Genomic DNA, 19,026 nt, shown 5'->3' with positions numbered 1-19,026 from the left:
CGACCATTCGTGTCATCCTGAGTGCCTGGCACTCAGTAGTTGACCGATTTATTTACTTATTTTATTCATATTTTTCTGTATTTATTTGAATAATTAATTTATACTTAATAACCTTGTTAATATACCAAATTTGTTGTTCTTATTCCAAAAACATTACTACGAAAGTAACATCAGGAAAAGTTTTTTAGCATACTTTTCATATCCTTTTAATTTTCAATTTTTCGTGATAGTAAAGAATGAATACCGGCACCTATTTTTTTACAAAAAAAGCACTGGTTATTTGTGTAACCTTTCGAACCCCCTTTGTGAATTGGTGACGTTTGTGAATTGGTGATACATTTGTACACCTCCCCTGAGTCCAAAAAAAACTCTCATAATTATGGCTAATGGTTTGCTTTCTTCCTTTGCTTCCTCCTTTAATATAACTAGATAGATCTCATCCATCCCAGGTGCCTTTTTTATGTTTAACTTCAATTTCTCCTCCACTTTGCTCGCAGTTATTACAAAATCACTTAGCCCCTGTTAAGGGTTTGATAAACTTCTGGCACTCCCCCTCATAGAATAACTCCTCATGTGTGAGTGTAGATGCAAAATACTCATTCAGTTTATCAGCTACCTGAGCACAATCATCAATAGTCAACCTATCTATGTTAAGTGGTCCAATCTGATTCATCCCTTTCCTTCAAGAATTTACATAAGTAAAGAACTCTTTGCTGTTTTTCTTTGCATCCTTTGCCAAATATTTCTCGTAATTTGCCTTTGCCTGCCTAACCTCCTTTATGATATTATTACAGACTAGTTTATATCTGCCATAAGCTTCTGTGTCATTTGATACTTTATATGCATCCCATACATTTTTCCTTCTCTGCCACGAGCCTCATTAATTCATCTAACATCCATTTAGTCCTAAACCTTGAACAGTATTTCTTAGTTGGAATGAAAAGCCTCCTAAATTAAGTTCCTGAAGGCTTCACTTTTAGAATTCAATGTTGGTAACATCGTCAGTTGATCCCACTGTACAGAATTTAAACTGTTTGAGACCCCTTTAATCCCTTTACAGCAAAAGCCCTTGCCTTTATGGTATTAACATCTTTAAGTAAATCCCACATCAGTACATTGTGATCACTGTCACCCAGTGGTTCGTTTATCTGCAAATTTGTAATGCACGAATAATCACCGCTGATAATCAGATCACTCCCTGTGGTTGCCTCTCGAACATGTTGCTCTAGAAAACTGTCATCCAATAAATCCACAAAAGTCTTGCAAGTGACCACACAAGTTCCAGTCAATATCTGGAAAGTTAAAATCCCCCATTATAAGACATTTTGATTTACTGGCCATTTTATTTCTGTGCACAATTGCTCATTATATTCATCAGATTCATTAGGACCATAACACACCTTCTCTCATGTTTCCTTTACTAGTGCTTATGTCACATTAGACTCAACATTGCATAGTCCACCAACATCAATTGGATGAACTTCCTTAGATTTTGTGTTTCTTAACTAACAGCATAACCCCTCCTCCCTCCCTCCCTCCCTGTCCTGTCTATCCTTTCTATACAAATTGTACTCCCCAAATTCCAATTCTCCACTGCTTATATCTGTGTGACACCACTCTCTGATATCCCAACAATATCTGGCTTTGATGTCTTGACTGGCAGTGTCCATTGATTACCACTCTCTGTCTTCTCCCACTCAACCATCCCTTTATCCATAGCAGCACCTTTCCCTTAATGCCATACTGCTCCAGTTTATACAGTAGTCTTCCATGTGCAACAATCTCAAAAACTTTCCTAATATCTAAGTAAAAAAAAAGGTAAACTGCAGCCATTATCAACCCCCACTGCAGGATGAAAACCTCCTCAACAATTCATGCTGAGGGGGGAAAAAAATCCAAGTATCTGCTATCAAAATATTTTTTTGCATCCAGTTACTTTGTGGCCACATCATACTATCCAATCAAATTTGTCAGACAAGACTTCCCCTTAACAAACCCATGCTGTGTCTGAACTATAACTGCAGTCTGGTCTAGCAGACTGCAGTTATAGTTCAGTCTGGTCTGATCCTGCATTGCTTCTTTAACCAGTGACTCAATTATTTTCTCTGGAACAGAATTTAAACTAACAGGTCTAACATGTAGGTTAGTGCAAATGCATCATTTTAACATAGCTATCTACCAAAGTAGTTAAATTAATTAATTTAACCAAAACAATGTCAATTTAATTAATTTAACTACTTTGGTAGATAAAATGTTAAAATGATGTATTTGCACTAACTATGTTAGTGCAAATGCATCATTGGGTTGTTAGTGCAAATGCATATAATTGGGTTGTTACTATTGCAACACCAGGGTACCTGCCCACCCACCGAAGAAAAGCCAACAAGCTTTGAACTGGTGCCGTCTGGGTGGTGGTATCCGCTGAGAATAAATAACAATAGTCTTCTCCATTGGTGAAGTGTTATTTATTCGAGGTAGTACGATACCATGGCAACTTGTTGTAAAGGCAGTCACAATATGAGATATAACCAAAACAATGCCAATTTAATTAATTTAACTACTTTGGTAGACAGCTATGTGAAAATGATGCATTTGCACTGACCTACATGTTAGTCATTCTACCTCGTAGCATGAGGCCTTTTCCCCTAAATACTTTATAGACTAACTAGTCTGTAATTACTCGTGTCACCCTTTGATCCCCTTTGTGAACTGAAGACACATTTGCACATCTCCAGTCCATGGGGACCTCCCCAAGTCCAAGGAAGCTCTCGTAATTATGGCTAAGGGTTTGCTTACTTCCTTTGCTGCCTCCTTTAATATAACAGGATAGATCTCATCCACCCTGGTGCCTTTCTTATGTTCAAGTTCAAAAATTTCTCCTCCACTTTGCTCTCAATTATTGCAAAATCATTTAGCTTCCTACAAGAGTTTGATAAGCTTCTGGCTTCCACTTCCCCACAGAATTCCTTATGTGAATGTAGATGCAAAATACTCATTCGGTTTGTCAGCTACCTCAGCAGGATCACTAACAATTGAACCATCCATATCAAGTTGACCAATGTGATTCAATCTAGAGTCTATATTAGTAAAGAAGTCTTTGCTGTTCTTCTTTGCATCCTTTTCCAAAGATTTCTTGTAATCTGCCTTTGCTTACCTAATCCCCTTTGTGACTTGATTACCCACTAGCTTATATCTATGATAGATGTGTCACCTGATAATTTATGTATTCCATGCATTTTTCTTCTCTGATACAAGTCTCATCAGTTCATCTGACATCCATTTAGGCCTAAACCTCGAACAATATTTTTATTTGGGACGAAAAGCCTAGTAGCTTCTAAAATTGCATCCCATTTAGAATTGCTGTTGGCAACATCATAAGTTGGTCCTATTGTATAGAATTTAAAATATGTTTGAGACCACTATAGTCACCTTTACGAAAGCAAAACTCCTTCTCTTCACCCCTGATGGTAGTTACTTGGAGTAAATCCCATGTCATCATGCTGATCACTGCCGCCTAGTGTTTCCTTTATCTGCAGATTCTTAATGCATGAAAAATCACTACTGATAAATCGGATCAAGAGTATTTCTCCCTCTGGTTGCCTTTCGAACATGCAGCTGTAGAAAATCATCCAATGATTCCACAGAAGCTTTGCTAGTGTGTGAGTGACCATCCCAAGTTCGAGGCAATATCTGGGAAGTTAAGAAGATCCCGTTATAAGGCAATATGATTTACTGGCCCACTCTATTTCTCTGTACAGTTGTTCATTGTACTCATCGGAGTCATTAGGCCCAGAGGTGAATTGCGTAAAAAAAAACAGTATCAGAACGCTCGTTCTCCAGAAGACTATATGATAACAGCACATTGACTATACAGTAACTGAAACAGACTTCAGACTCACGGTTTACAGAAAAACCAGTTCTAGCGTTCAGCTCATGACGAATCAAAATGAAGGGTTCGCGCACATCACAGTATATCATTCGTTGGATCTCTTTAACACATTCATTGCAAAATTTATATTTTTGTTTTTAAATAAATTTTCAAAGAAATATATTAATTTTAAAGATTACTATTAATATATATTTTTAGTATCTACGGGTAAAATAGATATTTCTCCCTCCTCTGATTATGCCATTGTTTCATAATATTACGTATATAAATTTAATAATTTTCTATTATGACATTTAGAAAAAAAGTACCGGAACGTTGTTCCAGTCCGAATACGCCACTGATTAAGCCTATAACACGCTCAATTTTGATTTCCTGGTGCTTATGTCACACTCGTAAGTATGAAAGCTCTATTTAGCTAGAACATATATGTCCATACTTTACCTTAGGGGATCAATATCTTTGAACCCGGTCCTCTCTTCTGTGGTCCGTCTTGTCAGATGAAAAAAAGAAAAAAAGTAAAATCTTTCCACTGTGGAAGTCTAATAATGCCTACTAACATCAATCTATGAATATCTGTTTATTATATCGTCATTACAGAGTGTTTAAGCAAAATTACACAGTATTAGCCGCTAGTGCAAGGAAGCCACAATATTTTGCAGCATCAGCAATAAAAAGTAGATAAGAAAACACGAGTTATACCCTTCTATCTTCATTTAGGTAACATCCTCTTGACCTTTAAATTTCTTCAAATTCTCAGCCTCTTCTACTTGCTAATGCTACTTGTTCCAGCATTCAACAACTCGCCGGCTAAAAGAAAAGTCCTTACAATCTAGTCCAAGTCTGTCTCCCATAATTTGAATTTATGACCCCTAGTTCAGGAATTCTTTATGGCAATGAAAATTTCACCTTCATTGATTTTACTAATCCCTCATATGCGTATAAACCTGAATCAGGTCCCCTCTGAGGAGCCTGATAGCCAAACTCCAAAGCCTACATAACTGAAATTTTTCTCGTACGTCATTTTTCACATGACGTATAAGGACAAGGAAAATTTATTTCTGATTTAGCACAGAGTGTGTTCAGCTTCCACAACAAACTGAAACTATTCGAGGACCTTGTTTCTAAAACCTTCACTCATTTCACGTGTTTGGGTAAAACTTTGCAAAGTCTACTTGGATTTGAAATAATAACTAGAGATTATGCATGCAAGTTACATTGACTTGCAGGTGAAATTGATAGATTTCGTGATTTAAGAGTAACCATCATTTGCATTTTTTTGGAAAATCCTTTTCTTTTGGCATTATGAAGAATGGCTGTCCCGTCTAACCGCCAATTGCTGGGGATAGCAGCTGTAGAGTAGGAGCTCCAAGAGGATGAAAGATTGAAATACTAAACGGAAGTGGCTGCTCGTCTATTGAGTTTTGGAAGCGGGTTCCAGAACAAAAATATTCTAAAACAAAAGAGTGCGCACAGAGATTAATCTTTATTTTCGGTACGACATATTCTTGTGTCTTTGTATTCAACACTTAAATTTGTTAAAAATAAGTATCGGTCTGTTTTGACTAATGATCATTTAAATGAGCTTGTACTGCCCTAACAAGTCATCAACCAAACTTTCAGCGGCTAACTGCTGAGACGGACAACACCCGTAAAGAATCGCATCGACAAACAAACCTAATATGTAAATATTTAAGGGTGAACTAAACAAACATTTGGAGTGACGGGATAGATGAAATGGGGAGATTTTTTTTGGCTAATGCTGTATAAGCTTGCTTTCTTGCATTATATGCCTCAACTAATGCTAATGCTAATATCTTCTGTGAAGTACTGTCTATCAGAATTTGTATTTTGAGAAATTTGTGTACCTTTTTTATGTTTTTGAGAAAAAAAAAAATTGGAATACGAAATATGCATACTTAAAAAATAAAGTTATTATTTTTAAACTTTAATCAGTGTTATATATAAAATTTTGATATAAATAAAAAAATCAAATATATCAGCATGAGAGCTGCAACACAAGCCTGCGTGAACCGCATGTGGCTCGCAAGTTGCGCTGTGGCCACCGCTGGTATATGCCATCAAATCCACGAACATTACTTGTCTTTATGCTCGAAAGTTTTTTCTAATACACAGTCATCTGTAATTTTTCGAAATTATTAATTTCATATGGTTCAGACTCACTCTCACAGCCCCTTCACAGAAGGGTTTTTCACCAGTAAAGACCAATATGAAGTACCTATTCAATTCATCAGGAACCTTAGCTGGTTTATCAGACTTAACCACATTGTGTGTGGGAATCTGATAAACCAGCTGAGGTTGCTGATGAATTCGTTTTCCCCTTTGTATTTACATACATGAAAAACTCTGTATTCCTATTCTTTGCTCTCTTAGTCAGCGATTTCTCATACTCCGCCTTGGCCTCCCTTACCTTATCTGTGATACTACACTGGTGTGCAAAACTTAAGGACCAACACTATTTGTAAAGGTTGCAACCACGAAATCTTTACTTAAGTTACTCTTTACTGATAAGAGTAGATTCAGTCTCAGCAGCGATTAGGGATGTCAGCTAATCTGGCGAGAGGTTGTCACACGGTATCATCCCGCAAACACTACTGAAAGGGATCGATATGGCGGTTGAGGTGTGTCGTCTAGGGAGGCGTTATCTTGAATTGACGTACACAAAATTTAGGTGTGCCAAGCCTATACGCACTATATGTGAGTCCATAGGGGCTAACATCTAGTGAGTATGGGCTTGGCACACTCAGGGTCCTGAGCTAGATATCATCATTCTTCTCTTTCTTGTTGGTGATTCCTCTCTCTCTCTCTCTCTCTCTCTCTCTCTCTCTCTCTCTCTCTCTCTCTCTCTCTCTCTCTCTCTCTCTCTCTCTCTCTCTCACAGGGTACTCAGGATTTTTTTTTTTTGGCTGGTGCAGCATAAGCCTTAGGCTTTCTTGCACCATATGGCTAATCATAATAATAATAATAAACATTGTTATAAGTATGGACATGCGGTGCAAAGCCTGCATCGACATTAGGGGTGGCCATATCTCCTACTGAGGGCCACGTCTTCCCTTTGTTCCATCTTTGGCTGTGATGTATCTGTATCATGGCAGCCAGTGCTATGTTGTCATTTTTGAATAAAGTCCCTTTGTACCGTTTTGTTTCCGTTGTTGTGTCTGTGTTGTTTCCTTCATTTCTGTACCTCGCGAGGTTCCTTTGGTATGCTTTTCCCATATCTGGGCCACTCCTATGAGAAGCTACAGATGAAAACATGACTAGTCCTTAAATTTTGCACACCAATGTATTACTGATCGAATTGTAGCTTTTGTGGGCTTCAGTACTTTTTTATCCCTCTCTAACTTCCCCATGCTATATTTTTTTGCCCTATTAAACTGGCTAGCTCCATATTCAATAATCCCGGCATCCTCCTCACACACACAAGGTTTAGGCATAAATAGAAACTGCGCCAAGCCAGCCCTAAAATTTGTGGGACACTGGGGTCTGTGCAAAACTTATACCAGGTTTTTTGTAATAATGATTTATTAAGTTTTTATATTTTCAAATTTTACAGTATTCAAATTTTACAGCTCTTGTAATGACGGTAATTTGGTTAACTAGACATTAAGATGGCGTTAGGCTCGTTGATAGGAATGCAGAAAAGGGGCAGCTGTTATTTAGACAATTTGAGCGTGGGGCCCTATTCGACAGACCACTGAATATGCTTGTGGCCGGCTCTGAACTGCACCACTAGTACAAAAGTTCCAGAATGGTTGTGTTTTGCCTGTTACAGCCATTAATAGTGGCACAAGGGGTGAACATGAAAAACATTAAACAAAAATTAGTGAAGAAACCAATTGCTAAATAACTAAATATGAATATAGAATACGAATTAACATATATAAATAGAGAGAGTAGAGGTGGGACCGCTAGTCAATTTGAGTCCGCACAGTAGCACAAGGGTATCGTCACCCTCCTGTCAACACTTGGTAGAAAAGGCGCGATTTCGAATTCTATCGGTGACGCGAGGAATTTTAATGGGATTTTTTTCACTACATAGCCGAGTTCGTCGGTCTCAAGCTTAGATAGAAAGGTATTACCTCGATAAACAGGTGTTTCCTTAGCAAAACAGGCAAGTCGACCAAAGAACGCACGTAACTGACAGACATAACACATACAGCACGGCATATGAATATAAATATTCGGGTGACCTAATATAATAATTTGTTTTGGTTTTTAGTCAATTTGAGAGCTATTTATGACTGTGTAAAAGCGTTTTCGGAGAACTCTGTCAGATTTTATTTTTAGTGATTAGCATAGTTAAATCAATGTTAAGAATATTTTCATCTTTAATCATTTTGAAAGGAATGTGGCGTTCCACTGTCAAAAATCTGTTATTGATGGGATCAGGGAAGGTTTACTTCTAATTGATTTGCAGCGAGCATTCTATCCAATGGGGTTCACGTCTCTGGATAATCTCTTTCCAAATGATAATGTTTGGCAAGGTCTAAATTTTTCAATAAATTGGAAATATTCAATTCGGAATAACCTAGGAATTTAACTGTAAACGATCTGGATACTATTGCGGATACTATGAAAACCTGTTTAAAGTTATATTTAAAGAATGTCCAAATATTCTTTAAAGGTTTGGACATTTAAAGATGCTAAGAAAAACAGCAAGGATTTCTTTACTTATATAAACTCTAAAAGGAAGGAGATTAATCTGATTGGCTACTTAACATCGATGGTTCGACTGTTGATGATCCTGCTCAGATAGCAAACAACTTGAATGAGTATTTTGCATCTACATTCACACATGAGGAATTATTAAGGTTTGAAAATGGCAGAAGGTTATCAAATTGTAGCAGGATACTTAATGATTTTGTAATAACTGAAAGCAAAGTGGAGGAGAAATTGTTGAAGTTAAACATAAGAAAAGCGCCTGGAGTGGATGGGATCTATCCAGTTATATTAAAGGAGACGGCAAAGCAACTAAGCAAACCCTTAGTCATAATTATGAGAGCATCCTTGGATTCAGGGGAGGTTCCCACGGACTGGAGATGTGCAAATGTATCCCCAATTCACAAAGGGGGATCGAAGGGTGACACGAGTAATTACAGACCAGTTAGTTTAACTTCTGTTCCGGGTAAAATAATGGAGTCACTTGTTAAAGATGCATTGCAGGATCATCTAGACAAGACTGCAGCAATAATTCAGACACAGCATGGGTTCGTTAAGGGAAAGTCTTGTCTGACAAATTTGATAGGATATTATGATGTGGTTTCAAAGGAACTGGATGCAAAAAATAATTTTGATATCATATATTTGGATTTCAGGAAAGCTTTTGACACTGTGGCGCATGGAAGACTATTGTACAAATTGGAGCAGAATGGTATTAAGGGTAAGTTGCTACAATGGATAAAACGATGGTTAAGTGCGAGAAGACAGAGGGTGGTAATCAATGGGTGCTGCTCTTCGTGGACTAATGTTATTAGTGGAGTCCCACAGGGTTCGGTGTTAGGTCCACTGTTGTTTTGTATATTTATCAATGATATTGATTAAGGTATATCGGGCTTAATGTCGAAGTTTGCAGATGATACAAAGGTTGGCTGGGTTGTTAATGACAGTAATGGCAGTGTGCTACTGCAACAGGATCTAGATAATTTGGGCAGATGGGCTAAGAAGTGGCAACTGAAGTTTAACCTTGACAAATGCAAAGTACTGCATATGGGTAGAAGTAACCCCAGAGAAACGTACCAACTGTGTGGTACTACACTTAAGGTGGTAGAAAATGAAAAAGAACTGGGAGTAATTGTACCTGGGAGTAATTGTGCAGTCAGATATGAAGTTTTCTGAGCAATGCCAGGGCAGGTCATGGGGTTTTATCAATGATATATAGGAATTTTGCTAGCAGGGAGAAGGGGGTGATTGTCCCTCTGTATAAGGCAATGGTCAGGCCACGCCTTGAGTACTGCGTACAGGTCTGGAGGCCTCATTTTAGGAAGGATGTAGATTTACTTGAGCGTGTACAGAGAAGGGCAACAGGATTGGTGAGGGGAATGAAGGGATCCTCTTACCAAGAGAGGCTTAGTAAGTTCTGCAAATTGCAGTGGCTGGAGACTAGACACCTGCGCGGTGATCTGATTGAGGTGTATAAGGCCTTGAATGGGTTCAGCACGCTGAATTCTGATGGGATCCTTCCACTTGTTCAGATTACGAACCTAAGGGAGCATAAATTCAAATTAAGAAAGGACAGATGTAGAAAGATGTGCGGAAATTTGCCTTTATCCAGCGGGTGGTTAATTGCTGGAACAAACTTCCATCTGTCGTTGTGGAAGTTGACAGGTTAAATAAATTTAAGGAGGAACTGGACAGGCATTTGGAGGGAATGGTGTGATTTTTTTATTTTATTTATTTATTTTATTTTTATTTTTATTTTATTTATTTTTTTTTTTTTGGCTGATGCTGCATAAGCTCATAGAGTTGCTTTCTTGCATCACATGCCACTACTACTACATTCAAAGGAAGAAAATTTTTAGAAGTATTGCACAACACTAGACCTGGTAGAGAAGACATATAAACGTTGGATTTAATCATTGCACTGAAGTATTAAAATCGATTAGAGGAGATCATTTTGGGTCTTGTTTTAGAGACAAAATTGCTTTTGTGAATTAATTAGCCAAGTAGGTCTGTTATGGTTGATGTATGGTATTACATGCATTAGCACCAATACCAGGTTGGATTGTGCATATACCCTAGAGCTAGGCCATATTGCACCGTATATATAACAAGACTGTAAATCGTGTTTTCTGTTGTCGATTTTCCTGTTTGCTGCTCTTAAAAAAAAAAAAAAAACTTTTTCACCCGGTGTGGGGAGGGCGGTAGTTATACGCGCTTGCTACTCGCGACAGTACCATACATTGCAATGGCAGGGTGGTAAATTTTGAGTTAAAAAAAAAAAAAAAATCCTAAATCTTTGTGATAATGAGATAATGAATTACGGGAATCACTTCGGAATTTAAAGAAGTCCAAATTGAAAATGGAACAGTTGTTTGGGTGAGGGATTCACGGGTTCGTTGGTAGGATGTTTTTCTCCTGGAAACTCAAGTTTTTCGTACAGTAAACAGGAAATCGACCAAAGAACATATGCTCTTTGTAGGCAGTATAAATAGCATATAAATAGTATAACAAGGATCCTATTGTAGGATTCTTGTTGGAATCGGTGTTAACAATATCAACCTGTTTTTTTTATAATTCACTATATTCTTCTGAGGCCGTATTGCTCTTTGTATACTGTCTACAAATTGCATGTGTTCTTTGGTCGATTTCCAGTTTTCTGTACGAAAAACCTGAGTTTCCAGGAGAAAAAAAACCATCCTACGAACGCCTGAGACCAACCAACTAAACCACATTGCGAAAAACGGCCCATTAACAATTCCTCATCGACGCAACTCGAACTCAGGTCTTTTCCACCCAGTACAGGATCTACGGCGATTCTATAAACTGTTCTCAGTGCCGGATTCTTGCCCGGGGCGCCATTCTTTAAGCGGTACCAAAAGCAGAAGAGCAAAAAAATATATATCCTTAGTAAAGAACGCCGAAACATTTTTCTGCCCTGGGCGTGTAAATACCCTGGTCCGGATCTGATTGTGCTAATCGCAAGGGTAGTAGTTTTATTACTTTCACCAACCAGGAATACCATAGTGGGAGCGATCAGTAAGCACAGGAAAGAATTGTTCAGATAATTTGTAAGAATGCATCGTTCAAGTAATTTAAGGATGGAAGAGAATATACGAGGGGAATTTGAAAAGGTTGTGGTCTGAGTATGAAGGGTTTATTTGACGATCTGGTAACATATTGCTTTTCAACATAAACGCCTTTAGGGTCAATGCACTTGCCACCGATACTTCAACGCATTGATTCCAGCAGCGAAGAAAGTTTTCTCTTGGGCCTCCGGCAAGGCGTTCATTTGAGCAGTGATGTCACTGTCGTTGGGAAAATAAATGCCAGTCAGCTTTTTTTTCCAAATTAGCAAATAAGAGAGTCCGATGGCACTAGATCTGATGAATGTGGTCCAAGATTTTAAAGCTGCGCTCATGCTGCAATGCAGTTATGGTAATGACAAACTTGTGAGCAAGCACGTTGTCCTGGTGTGGGAACAGCATACAAGAAACAAGACTCCTTGGCTGAGTTTTCCTTGGCGTTTGGCTTTGATGTTTTCACACAAACGCCTCACAAGGTCTACGTCGCATGCCCTTGCAAGCAAATATTCTGGATATGCTTGAAAACAATGCAAATTTTCACAACTCTTATGCGACTTTTATCTGCTGTCAACAACTTCGGGAACTATCTCGCTGACACCTTTTTCATAGTGAGAACCTCTGTTATCATGTGATCCACACCTTCAGATGACATTCCCAAGTAGCTGACAATGTCTCTCGTTGAGCTCTCATCACAAGATCATGTACACTGTCAACAACTTCTGGGTGATATAAGTTGCAGGTCTTCCCCAGTGTGGGTCACCTTCCACGTTCTTCCTCCCGCCTTTAAATTCTCCTAATCATTTCTTAACCATGGAACAGTAAGGGGCATCCTCCCCAATGAAGCAATCATATACTCATGAATTTCGTTTGTTGATATTGCCTCTTTTCCATAATATTGAATTAATAGCATTAGCATTAGCATTAGTAGAGGCATTTGATGCAAGAAAGCAAGCTTATGCAGCATCAGCCAAAAAAAAAAAAAAAAAAAAAAGTAACATAAATAAATAAAAATAACCACTTCCACTTCACCCCTCTGTTCGTTCGAAATACCTGTCCAGCTGAGCCTTAAACTTATTTAGGCTATCAACTTCCACGACAAGGGATGGAAGTCTGTTCCACCCACCCGCTGGCTAAAGGCAAATTTCCGCACATCTATCCTACATCTGTCTTTCCTCAATTTGAATTTATGCCCTCTCAGGTGATTTTTCTGAGCTAGAGGAAGAATCCCATCAGCATTGAGCATGCTCAAACCATTCAAGGCTTTGTACACCTCTATCAGATCACCCCGCTGGTGCCTAGTTTCCAGACACTGTAATTTGCAAAACTTAAGCCTTTCTTCGTAAGAGAACCCCTTTGTCCCATTCACCAATCTAGTTGCCCTTCTCTGTACTCGTTCCAGCAGCTCTACATCCTTCCTGAAATGAGGCCTCCAGACCTGTATACAGTACTCTAGGTGTGGCCTGACCATTGCCTTATACAAGGGAATAATCACCTCCTTATCCCTGCTAGAAAAATTCCTATATATCATTGACAATACACCATGAGCTACTCTTGCAGCTCGTCTGCACTGCTCAGAGAACTTCATATCTGCCTGCACCACCACCCCCAAGTCCCTTTCATTCTCTACCACTGTCAGTGTAGTACCACAGAGTTGATACGTTGCTCTGGGGTTGCTGTTTCCCATATGTAGTACTTTACATTTGTCAATGTTAAACTTCATTTGCCACCTCGAAGCCCATCTGCTCAACCTTTCCAAATCCTGTTGCAGCAGCATAGTGTCAGTAGTGTCCTTGACAACCCTGCCAACCTTCGTATCGTCTGCAAACTTGGACATTAAGCCTGATATACCATCATCAATATCATTTATAAATACAGAAAACAATAAAGGCCCCAATACTGAACCCTGAGGGACTCCACAAATAACATTAGTCCACGATGAGCAGTGTCCATTGATTACCACTCTGTGTCTTCTCCCCCTCAACCACCCCTTTATCCATAGCAGCAACTTGCCTCCAATGCCACACTGCTCCAATTTGTGCAGCAGTCTTCCATGTGCAACAGTATCAAAAGCCTTTCTAAGATCCAAGTATATAATATCAAAGTTATTCCCTGCATCCAGTTCTTTTGTGACTGCATCATAGTATCCAATCAAATTGGTCAGGCAAGACTTCCCCTTAACAAAACCATGCTGTGTCCTAGCTATAACTGAAGTCTTGTCTAGATGATCCTGCAGTGCTTCTTTCACCAGTGCCTCCATTAATTTTCCGGGAACAGAAGTTAAACTCACAGGTCTATAATTACTTGTGTCAGCCTTTGATCCCCCTTTGTGAATTGGGGTCACATTTGCACATCTCCAGTCAATGGGTACCTCCCCTGAGTCCAAGGAAGCTCTCATAATTATGGCTAAGGGTTTGCTTACCTCCTTTGCTGCCTCCTTTAATATAACTGGATAGATCCCATCCACCCCAGGTGCCTTTCTTGTGTTTATCTTCAACAATTTCTCCTCCACTTTGCTCTCAGTTATTACAAGATTCTCTAGCTTACTGCTAGGGTTGAATACACCTCTGGCATTCCCCTCGCTGAATAACTCCTCATATGTGAATGTCGATGCAAAATATTCATTTAGTTTGTTAGCTACCCGAGCAGGGTCATCAACAGTTGACCCATCGATCTCAAGTGGACCAATCTGATTCATCCCCTTCCTTCTAGAGTTTACATAAGTAAAGAACTCTTTGCTGTTTTTCTTCGCATCCCTTGCCAAGGATCTCTCGTAATCTGCCTTCGCCTGCCTAACCTCCTTTGTAACTTGGTTACAGATCAACTTGTATCTATCATAGGCGTCCGTGTCACGTGTTAATTTGTATGTATCCCATGCATTTTTCTTCTCTGCCATATGCCTCATTAGTTCATCTGACAACCATTTAGGCCTTCTTCATTCATACAACTGTTGATTGCTGTCTGTTTGCGTAGCACAGTGGTATCGTCACCGTCCTCCCCACACCGTGTGGAGAAGGTCGACGTTCGAATCCCATCGATGACGCGAGGAACTTTAATGAGCTTTTTTCACTCCTTGGCTGAGTTAGTCGGTCTCAAGCGCAGATAGCAAGGTTTTTCCCTAGAAACTGAGATACACGCAATTTACTGATATAACATATGTACAGGTATGTATAAGAAATTATGAATGGCCCTAATTTAATAGTTTGAGAGTTTTTTTTTTTTTTTTTTTTTTTGTAGGACCTGCACATCTACGAGGGTAGCACAGTCGTATCGTCACCGCCCTCCCTACATTCATATGCGACTGGTGGAAAAGGCACCGGTTCTAATCCCGTCGATGACGCCAATAACTTTAATGGGCTTTTTTCACTCCGTGGCTGAGTTAGTCGGTCTCAGACGTAGATAGACGGTTTTCCTTCCCAGAAACTGGGTTTTTTTTATCCAGCGAAACAGGCAAATCAACCAGAGAACGCGCATTTACAGATACAATACATTTATGGGTATATAGAATCAGTTCTGAGTGATTTTAATAAAATAATTTGAATTTTTTTGGAGGACCTTACCCTGGGGGGGGAAGTCTGGTCTTTCTTCGATTTTGGATGACTTTCTTCCATTGTTCCACTGTCCACTGGCGACTTTCTCGGAACCACTGAAAGGATATTTTTTTCTGTTTTTCTCTGGAACAAGTTGCTTCCGAATAGGCAGGTCGCTGCCAATGTCCAATTTTTTCAGTTCCCTGTACATGGTATGGGTTGAATTTGGGCAGTTCTGTACTTGAAGTCAGGTGTTCTTTGTTGCTCACTTGATATCCTATTTATTCGTACACTCCTTTTTAGAGTACGAAAGCTTTGCTCATGAATTATTATTTTCCTGCTACATTTAAGTCTTTGAGATGCAGAATAAACTCTTGCTTTGAAGTGATTAAGAATCTCTGAGATGGATGCTTTTGAGGAACCAGTTATGTCTTTCATTTCTTGAATCGTGGCGCTTGCTAAACGTGTAACCACGATAAGACTTTTTTCAAAATTGGACAGATCATGCGTTTTCCCCATTCTGATTTCAGATTACTGATTCGAACAGTCTATGTAGTCTTTATACTCAACCAGAACAGTTCACAGTTTTCTTTGCATATATATATATATATATATATATATATATATATATGCAAAGAAAACTGTGAACTGTTTTATATATATATATATATTTTTATATATATTTATATATATATATATATATTTTTATATATATATATATATATATATATATATATATATATATATATATATATATATATACACACATTTATTTGTATTTCTTCTGTCTGTGACTATCTTAATGGAAAGGTTCGTTTTTGTTTGTCCAGCGTGTGTGGATTCAATATGGCTTCAGTTTCCGATGTCCCTAAAATCCTACAGTGACATATAACGAACTTTTTTATTATGGGCTTTTTTCACTTCATCGTGGAGTTAGTCGGCGTCAAGAGAGGACAGCATGGTTTTTTCCCTCGGAAACTCTTGTTTTTTTTTTTTTTTTTTTTGTCGTGCGAAATAGGTTAACCGACCGAGATCACGAAATTTATGGTCATAATACTCTGGTAGGACAGCTCATCTAATAGGACAGCTCATTCTTCCTAAGGATCAGAATATGAAATAAGTAGAATACGTAATAATGGCATTAATGAGCAATCACGTCTTGTACAACCGTAGTGCTAAATGTACTTTAAATTAATATTTCTTGTCTTTGTTCCTTTTTATTTATTTATTCATCGGCGTGATTGGGCTTACTTATCATGTTTTTATACTGGGTATGAAAACAAAACATAGCTAGCTTCAGATGGCTCTTTAACACATTTCCAGTGTACCACGTGGTAAGCTCTGCGTGAGAAAGTTAAAAAAGTTGGTAATATGAGGGTTGGCTGGATTTGCTTTCATTACGTGTTGTAGTTTTTCATTCTGTGAGAAATTTAAAAGGCTATTACTAGTAAGAAGTTTAGTTAGAATTTCCTTGCAATTTCACACTTGGTATGGCTGAAGCAATGAGAGCGACAGTTGCAGCAATGCTGAGGGGTATTGACAGGTAAGATGGCGTTTTTGTCACGTAAATAATGACATTTATCATCTATTTTCAGCTATTTTTTAAGTTGTGGTAACCGGGAGCGGTCCAGGTTTGGCAAATTGCTCATTTCCCCACGTTCAAAATAACGTTAATTTTTTACTGCAACATGATGATTAAAGCTTAATGACTTCCCCGAATACCGCTTTATGCCCTCCATTTAGAAAATCCTAGGGCTGCTACTGGTGACAGATTTGAAACAAAGAACGTTAATACTTGATTACAGTTACATTACACTTTATAAAAAATATGAAACAAAGAATTGGGTCTTTTTATATAATTCCGATCTGTCTGAGCTGGATTACACGCAATTGAATTTACTCAGGATGTTGATGCGAGAAAAATATGTAAAACAGCTTTTCACCCAATAGTTGTGAAAAAAGTCTTTACATGTTTCTAAGTGCTGGATGGAAACCTCCTTCAACCCACTGCTGGATGGAAACCTCCTCAACAATTCACGTTCAGGGAAATGGACAATAATCTGCCACGCTGGTCCAGTGTGGGTTGGCAGATTGACCGTATGGAGTACGGTCATGGAGTATTGTCAATGATATACAGGAATTTTTCCAGCAGGGATAAGGAGGTGATTATTCCATTGTATAAGGCGATGGTCAGGCCACACCTAGAGTACTGTATACAGGTCTGGAGGCCTCATTTCAAGAAGGATGTAGAGCTGCTGGAATGAGTACAGAGAAGGGCAACAAGATTAGTGAATGGAACAAAGGGGTGCTCTTACGAAGAAAGGCTTAAGTTTTGCAAATTACAGTGTCTGGAGACTAGGCACCAGCGAGGTGATCTGATAGAGGTGTATAAAGCCTTGAATGGTTTGAGCATGCTCAATGCTGATGGGATTCTTCCTCTTGCTCAGAAAAATCACCTGAGAGGGCATAAATTCAAATTGAGGAAAGACAGATGTAGGATAGACGTGCGGAAATTTGCCTTTAGCCAGCGGGTGGTTGGTTGGTGGAACAGACTCCCATCCCTTGTGGTGGAGGTTGATAGCCTAAATAAGTTTAAGGCTCAGCTGAACAGGTATTTTGAACGAACAGAGGGGTGAAGTGGGTTTTTTTTTTTTTTTTTTTTTTTGCTGATGCTGCATAAGTTTGCTTTCTTGCATCAAATGCCTCTACTAATGCTAAAATGCTAAAAGTTTGACCCATGAGGGTAGCTCATATGTAAATAGCAAAAGTTAAAGAAGCAAATTATTATTCAAATTTGTTATAACGATTTTCATTATTTTTCAGCATGTTCTCCTCGTAATACATGTCTTCAATCATGAAACTAATGATTAGAGAAGAATCTACTACCAGTAGACCAACATAAGGGTCCAAAAAGTTTATGGCTATTTCAGAAGGGTAAAAATCGTAGTAATCTAGAATTTTAGTATGGAGGGAGGTGAAAAATCTTGACCTAAAATAATGTAACTTTTTTATAGTGAACATTATGTATTTAAATATGGATTAATACATATAGTATTTAAAAAGGATTTTATTTGTCATAACTTTTTCTCACATTTCCTAAACTATCTTTAAAACAACAACCCACTTCAGATTTAAAGCAGCAGAACAATGGGATGGGGTGTTTAAACCTCCACCACCTTGGCTGCATTTGGAGCCAAGTCAGAAATAAAGGGCTGGTATTACTTATAAAGTTCTTAAATGCTGTCAGCAGTTGTGCAGGCACTGTGGGGACAGATGTTGTTGGCCAGATATAAACCCTTATAGAGATCCACCTTAGATATCCAGGTTTTGTTCTTGATTACGGTTATGAAATGGCTAGTGGTCATGTTACTTGTATGAAGCCATGCTTCATACAGTAACATTAGCAGCAATCCTTCATGTAACTCTCCAAACCGGCAAACTGACCACAGAGTATGCAGTTTGCAAGTGCAATATATCCAAGCCTTAAGTTGATTTGGTGGGAAAACAATAATAAATAGTAATAATTTGTTATTATTAAATAAAATTATTACTTAAAAAAATTATTAAATAAAATAAAAAACTAGATTTTCAATTCTGTGTATTTGTTGGAAAGTCTCATTTTAGGAAAGATTGCAATTTGCTTTAAAGGGTACAAAAGATGCCTCATTTCTGCCATTTCAAGTTATAAATTCAAAAAGATATTCTTACGGGAAGAGATTCAGATTTTGGGAAACAAAGTTTAGAAATTTTTATAAGATTGTGTGGGTGGGGGGGGGGGGATCTCAATGAAGAGCATATTTTCCTGTTCTAGACTAACACAGCCAAGGGGGTATAGATTGAAATTAAGAAA

General features: G+C 38.3%; 1 protein-coding gene across 1 annotated transcript in view; it reads left to right on the top strand.

The window, feature by feature from the left end:
* The first annotated feature begins 16,492 nt into the window (after positions 1-16,492).
* Positions 16,493-19,026, top strand: part of eIF3k (eukaryotic translation initiation factor 3 subunit k) — a 72,584-nt gene continuing 70,050 nt past the window's right edge. Inside the window, exon 1 of the mRNA XM_090379855.1 lies at positions 16,493-16,719. Coding sequence (XP_090235981.1) covers positions 16,667-16,719 — 53 coding nt within the window. The 5' untranslated portion in view covers positions 16,493-16,666. The remainder of the gene's footprint in view (positions 16,720-19,026) is intronic.

The sequence above is a fragment of the Mastigoproctus giganteus genome, chromosome 8 (genome assembly GCF_048544385.1).
Source record: "Mastigoproctus giganteus isolate SK-2022 chromosome 8, ASM4854438v1, whole genome shotgun sequence".
NCBI classification, from domain to species: domain Eukaryota; kingdom Metazoa; phylum Arthropoda; class Arachnida; order Uropygi; family Thelyphonidae; genus Mastigoproctus; species Mastigoproctus giganteus.
This window is presented reverse-complemented; position numbering and strand designations above follow the sequence as displayed.